Below are 5,776 nucleotides of genomic sequence, written 5' to 3' on the forward strand. Positions count from 1 at the left end.
CTTACCCTGCCCGGGCAAGCCATAGAGGCATCACCAGGAAAGGCAGAGCACAGAGGTGGGGGGGCGAGGACAGGCAAGAACAGGTGGCTTGCAGAGGGCCCCCCGGAATCAGTACCAGGGAGCCCAACATAACATGATTCATACCAAGCTGGGCCACTGCAGCCATGCAGGGTGAGGAAAAGGCTGCACCTGCTGCACTTGCACCACCCCAGGTAAAGCTGGAGCCCCTGGCATCAGATTAGGGCCGGAACGGCTCCTTCCGCTGATTCAGAGGTTCTTCACTTTGGCTGCAAGTTAGAACCACTTGGGTGCTTTTAAAAGTCACCACGTTCAGACCAATTAAATCAGGATTTCTGGGGACACGGCCCAGGCATCAGTGATTTTTAGAGACGCCAGGTGATCCTGACGTGCAGCTGAGTTTGGAGACCAGTGCTCTAACTGGAGCCCCCTTTGAGGAACTGGCCAGAGGGTGCGTTACTGCAGACCGTGGTCTCAGTGCTGTTTTCCTGATTCTCCGCAGGAAGGGTCCTGTAGAAGCAAAGCCGGAGTGCCAGGAGACAGAAACGAAGCCAGCGCCAGCCGAAGTCAAGACGGTCCCCAACGATGCCACACAAACAAAGGAGAACGAGAGCAAAGCATGATGGGTGACGAGATACCAGCAAAGATCAAAATAAAAAGTGACACAACAGCTTCACCAGAGCATCTCCAATATCTCATACACACACACACACACACACACACACACACACACACATCTCATTCCTTTAGTGTCTTTTGCCTTTAAAACAAACAAACAAAAAAAACTAAGCAGATCAACGTGGGATCTCCTTTTTGTAGATTTATAGAAAGGGTTCCTTTGTTGTGCACTCACTTGTAAGAAAATGAGACAAAAAGGTGAAACCCACAGCCAAACTAGGACTCTCCGTTCCCTGAAACCATTTAAAAATCAAACAAAAGGACCCCAAATTAAGAATCTAGGAAGCTCAGAAGAAAAAAAAAATCTAGGTTCAGGAAGACCGCACTTGGTGTTGCCCAACTGGCACAGACCAGGTTCAGAGAAATACTTCCAGACACTAAGACTAACCGAATGAACAAAGTCCAAGTTTATTTTTATACTTTCAGTCGAGTTTGAACTCTGTAAAACCTCATAAATAAGTTATAATTTCTGTTCACTTTGTATTTGTTCAGTATGCAAAGTGTGTCACCCTTTCTAGCTGAATTCAATTCCCACATAGACTCTTGTTTTGTAGGAAGAATGCCAAATTGCAGCTTCTGGGGGTAGATCTCAATTTGCAGTATTCGGATTTCTTTTCCTTTCCTTTTCTTTTTCCTTCTTTTTTTTACCTTTCTGCCAACTTTGCTTTCCAGTGTTTACAAGTTGACAAATGTTTGACTTCAGTTGTGTTTCAATGTCCATGTAAAATAGCTGCCTTTTTTTTAAGTTACATGTACTGCCTAGGGGTGTAGGATCATCACAGGACAGCTTCACGAAATCTGATTGTTTACAGTGGCTCTTCCCCCCTTTCTGATTTGAAATTTTTGCCTGTGTGCGACTCAGGTGAAAATCCATCTCGTTCTGGAATGGTTTTGCTTTCGGGTTTTCAGTTCTTTTTTGTCTCCTAGGGGGTTAGACCACTTCTGATTAGCTACCACCTGCCTGTATCTGTGAAAAGGATCTGCTCCCCAGGCATCCCTGTCCTTCCTTTTGAAGGACTCTTAGGCTTTGTTGAATGAAGCAGAGAAGATTGTATAGTTGGGGCTGGTCTTGGTGAACACACATTTTTACCCCAAACATCCCCTTTTTTGTAGAAAGCCAAATAAAATATATACGTACAATTTCCTTTTGAGCCCAGAATCTAGATTTGAGCGGAAGAGCATGTGTGCTTCAGGGAATTAGTGTCTTTTTTTGGAAGTCTGTTGAAGTAAAATAACATCGGCCTTCTGTTCACTTAGGCAGCATTTGTAGAAACAAAAGAGAAAAAAAAAAAAACCTGCTGTCTGGAGTCATAACACAACTTTCCTGGATTGGAAACCAAGTGGGGGAAAAAAAAATACAGAAACTTTAAGGGGGATGGGAGGGGGGGAGAAGGGAAAAGCCAGCCCTTTGTATAGAAATTTTGCTTTTTTTTCCTCATTCTACTTTAGAACTGCAAGCTTGTGCACTGTGGATGCGTGAATATTTTAGTGTGAAACGTGTTTTTGTCATAGTATTGAAATAAAATTTCAACATAGTTTGGTTGTGGAAGGTATAGCAGATAGTTCAGAAAAAAATATTCAGGAAACAAAAATAAATCTTAAAAGGAATTGAAGCCTTTAAACAAAGAAAATGAAATAAAAGCGATTGTGATAATGAAGATGATGCTAAGTCAACAGAAATCAGCACTCTGCAGGTACCTTTCGCAAGGTACAAAACAGCAGGAGGTTAGGGTAGCAAGGCTTCCCCTGAGTCTGTTCTGTGGGCCACACTCCCCAGTGTTCTGACACTTCTGCAGACTAATCAGTGGCGCTATGCTAGATAATCATATCAAACTGTGAAAAATAATGGTCTTGTCATTTGCTCAATGTGGGGTTATTTTGCATTTTCTCAGCTCCTGGGGATGGAAATGGAGGATCCCGGTCTACACAGCTCTGGCCCTTTGATGTTAGGGCTTGCACAAATCTATGCTTCGAATGCACAGGCCCTCAGGAACAAGTCAGGTGAAGACAGTTGTTAGAGCACACACAGCACACAGCAGATGGGAGCTCCTGGGCGTCTGAGACAGGAGAGGACCCAGCGGGGAGTGGTAGGCTCTTCCGGTTCCCCAGGTTGTCAGTGGAATCAGTTCCTCATCTTGTGATGTTAATGGCTTTGACTACCTAGGCCAAGCCCACACTATACCTCGTCAAGACTGTGCATCTCACTCCAAGGGGTTGTGGTCAAGTAAACTGATTTTGGTTCCGGTGGTTAGGAAGAGAAAGAGGTATGGTCAACCCTCAGATAACCTGGCCCAGGGCAGCTGACTCCCCTGCCCCCCTCCCTAAACCCTGGCTCTGCCATTGGCTGGAACCCAAAACTTTGTCAACCTTTTGTTTTGCCTCTCTCCCATCATACATAGATTTGTCTCTGCATGCGTGAGCTTTCTTTTCTTTAAAAAAAAAAAAAAGAAAGAAACAGAGCAGTGCTTTCTTTAAAATCAAAGAGGGAGTCACTTTATTTTCAAGACGTTCTATCTTTTATGTTAAAGGATAAAAGCTTATAGTTTTCCTTTTTTTAATTTTTTGAAGGAGGGATCACTCTACCGGTTTCCAGTGTCTATGTGTCTACATGTGTATGTGCCATACATATGTATTCACATAAATACTGGCATGGCCAGGTTCTGCTGGAGGGGCACTCAAGTGCCATGCACGGAGCCTCGGAACCCTGAAGGGCTGTAGTATATATAGTGCAGCTTTGAAGTGGAACGCTATTTTCACACTTTTCTATGGAGCCTTCCAAGTCCCAGGTTTTCACCGTAGGCTGTCTGTCTGGATGGTGGTTATCAGATCTCCATTAACATCTCTACCCAGCATTCCCGACTTCGGGGGCCTTCTCTCTTGTTACAAACTTTTTACCAAGTGAAACATCGATACCACCTTTGTTTCCATTCTCACTGGTGTAAATACTGAGTACTAACTGAGAATTTTGACTTTGCATTCTGTCAGAATACTTGTGTTCAATAAAAATTGAAAGAAAAAAAAGCTATTATGGTCCAACTGGGATTTATTTCAAATCCATGGAAGTCTGGCATGTGAATCAAATGTGGAAATGCCTCTGGTATTTTTTTTTACCTCATTTAAACCCAGGGTCTTGAGTTCATGTTGCCTGAATGATAGTTTTTAGTCTTTTCTCTCAGGTTGATAGAGGAGTCCTCGTCGAGAAGGGCCAGATGTCAGATTCAGAAAGACTGCATTCAAATCCTCGTTCTGCCACTTCCCTGTTGACCTTGGAAGAGTTACCTAATCTCCTCCAGACTCAGTTTCCTCTTTTGACAAACAGGAAATACCAAGCTATTAGAGTTGGGGTGCTGGGTAATGAATGAAGCAGCGTATAGGAAAGCCTTGGCACATAGTAGGTGCTCAACGAATGGGAGTAGAGCTGTTGCCTCCCTGGTGTGTGATAACATCAAACCCACGTGGAATAGCAGTGTACACCTGAGCTCCAAGGTGCCAACGCCAAGGTAGATGCATGAGGCTATTCTAGAATACGTTATCCCTCTCCTTATTACTTTGTCATCCTGCTCAGCACGTGGAGCCTTAATTCAACCCCTGGGATTTACTGAAACCTCTGATCTAGACAGAGAGTGAAGAAAACTTTGCCTCAGCTCAGAATTCTCTTGCATACGCTGCTGTCTGGCTGTGTTGGGAAGAAGCAGCCAGTAGAGTTGGGATCATCTATTAAACTATGGAATCAGGAGTTCCTGGGGAAGAGGCCAGGACGAGGGTGAGGCAAGCAAGGAGCCCAGGGAGCAAAATGTAACTCCTTCTCAGGGCCAACCCTGAACCTGCACGAATCTGAGTGACACCATCTTTTGGGTCTATGGCCCTCACCCTGGTTTCAGCCTGGGTCAGTGGAGCCTTCTCCTGGGGTGGTGTCTGCAGCCACTCCCAGAGTTTGTCCCTTCACTGGCCCTAGGGCCTGTTTAAATGGCACAGAACCACATGCATCTATGTGACTTCCTGTGCCACGGATTTCCAGCTGCATATGGTGGGGTGAGGGGCTCTAAGAGAACAAGATTTGGATAACCCTCTCCATTGATCCATGAGGGCTTGCTTCCAGAGCCTTCCTCCTTCAGGCTAGTCTCCTCTCTGATTCACTAAGTATTTCTTGAGTGTCTCAAGGTGCTCCAAGAGACAGCAGTGAACAAAACACTCTGCAGTGGAATGTTTGTTCAGCGTGGGGCTGAGGATTCTAGACAAGAACCTAGTACGTTGTGGAGTCATTGGGCTGTTCACCTGCATTCCAGTTCTCCCCCCTCCTTCCCAGCACGTGACAGGATTACACTTCTCTGTTCACTTACAGTAGATGTGGCCACGCGGCTTGCTTCCCACAATGAAATAGGAGCAGGGGAGTGCATGTCCCTTCTAGGTGGAGCCTTTGAAAGCCAGTGGGTCTCTTCCCCTGCCACAGCAGTCAGCAACACCGCACGTGGTAGAAGTGCCATCACCTGGGCCCAGAGTGAGGGGTGTGAACAGAGGACCCATGATGGGCATGGCGTGTGCATGTGGGATCAACCCAGTGAATGTTTAACAACCAGCTCTCCAAAGCAGGAGGGGAGGGGTGGGTATATAAGTACGGGGTGCGTGTGGTGTGTGTGTATGTTTATTAGAAACTTTGCTGATATAAAGAATGCAGTTTACAAATAGTAAAACAAACTACTCTACACTGAAATGCCATGTACCCAATCGATACAGATGCTTTGGTTCATTTTTGCTGAAGTCTTGTATCCATAATCAACCTATGGCTGCAATTGATGGATGAGCGTACTTCCAACATGAATGTTGCCTGATATATTCATTTATGTTAATAAGTAAGACGAAAGTGACACGATGAAGACCTATGGGTTAGAACTTCACTCATTCATCAGTGGTGAGCAACCTCTTTGCCAAATCAGGTGTAAGTTTTTGAATACTGCTTCAGTTTTTGCTATTCACAGTGTAATGGCTGTAGACGTGACACACTTTGAAGTTTAATCTGCATCATAAGTATTATCCCCATCACTTTTTTAAGTCTAGATAAACACACACAGAGAGACACAAA

At 44.9% G+C, this 5,776-nt stretch overlaps 1 protein-coding gene across 17 annotated transcripts in view; it reads left to right on the forward strand.

Moving 5' to 3' along the window:
* The window catches only part of LOC309668511 (neural cell adhesion molecule 1), a 312,134-nt gene extending 308,413 nt beyond the window's left edge, over positions 1–3,721 (forward strand). For all 17 annotated transcript variants that reach the window (XM_082478402.1, XM_082478421.1, XM_082478419.1 and 14 more), the window contains one exon: positions 521–3,721. In XM_082478402.1, coding sequence (XP_082334528.1) covers positions 521–641 — 121 coding nt within the window. In that variant the 3' untranslated portion in view covers positions 642–3,721. The remainder of the gene's footprint in view (positions 1–520) is intronic.
* The last annotated feature ends 2,055 nt before the right edge of the window (positions 3,722–5,776 follow it).

This window comes from Balaenoptera physalus (assembly GCF_965194825.1).
Source record: "Balaenoptera physalus genome assembly, chromosome: 10".
NCBI lineage: Eukaryota > Metazoa > Chordata > Mammalia > Artiodactyla > Balaenopteridae > Balaenoptera > Balaenoptera physalus.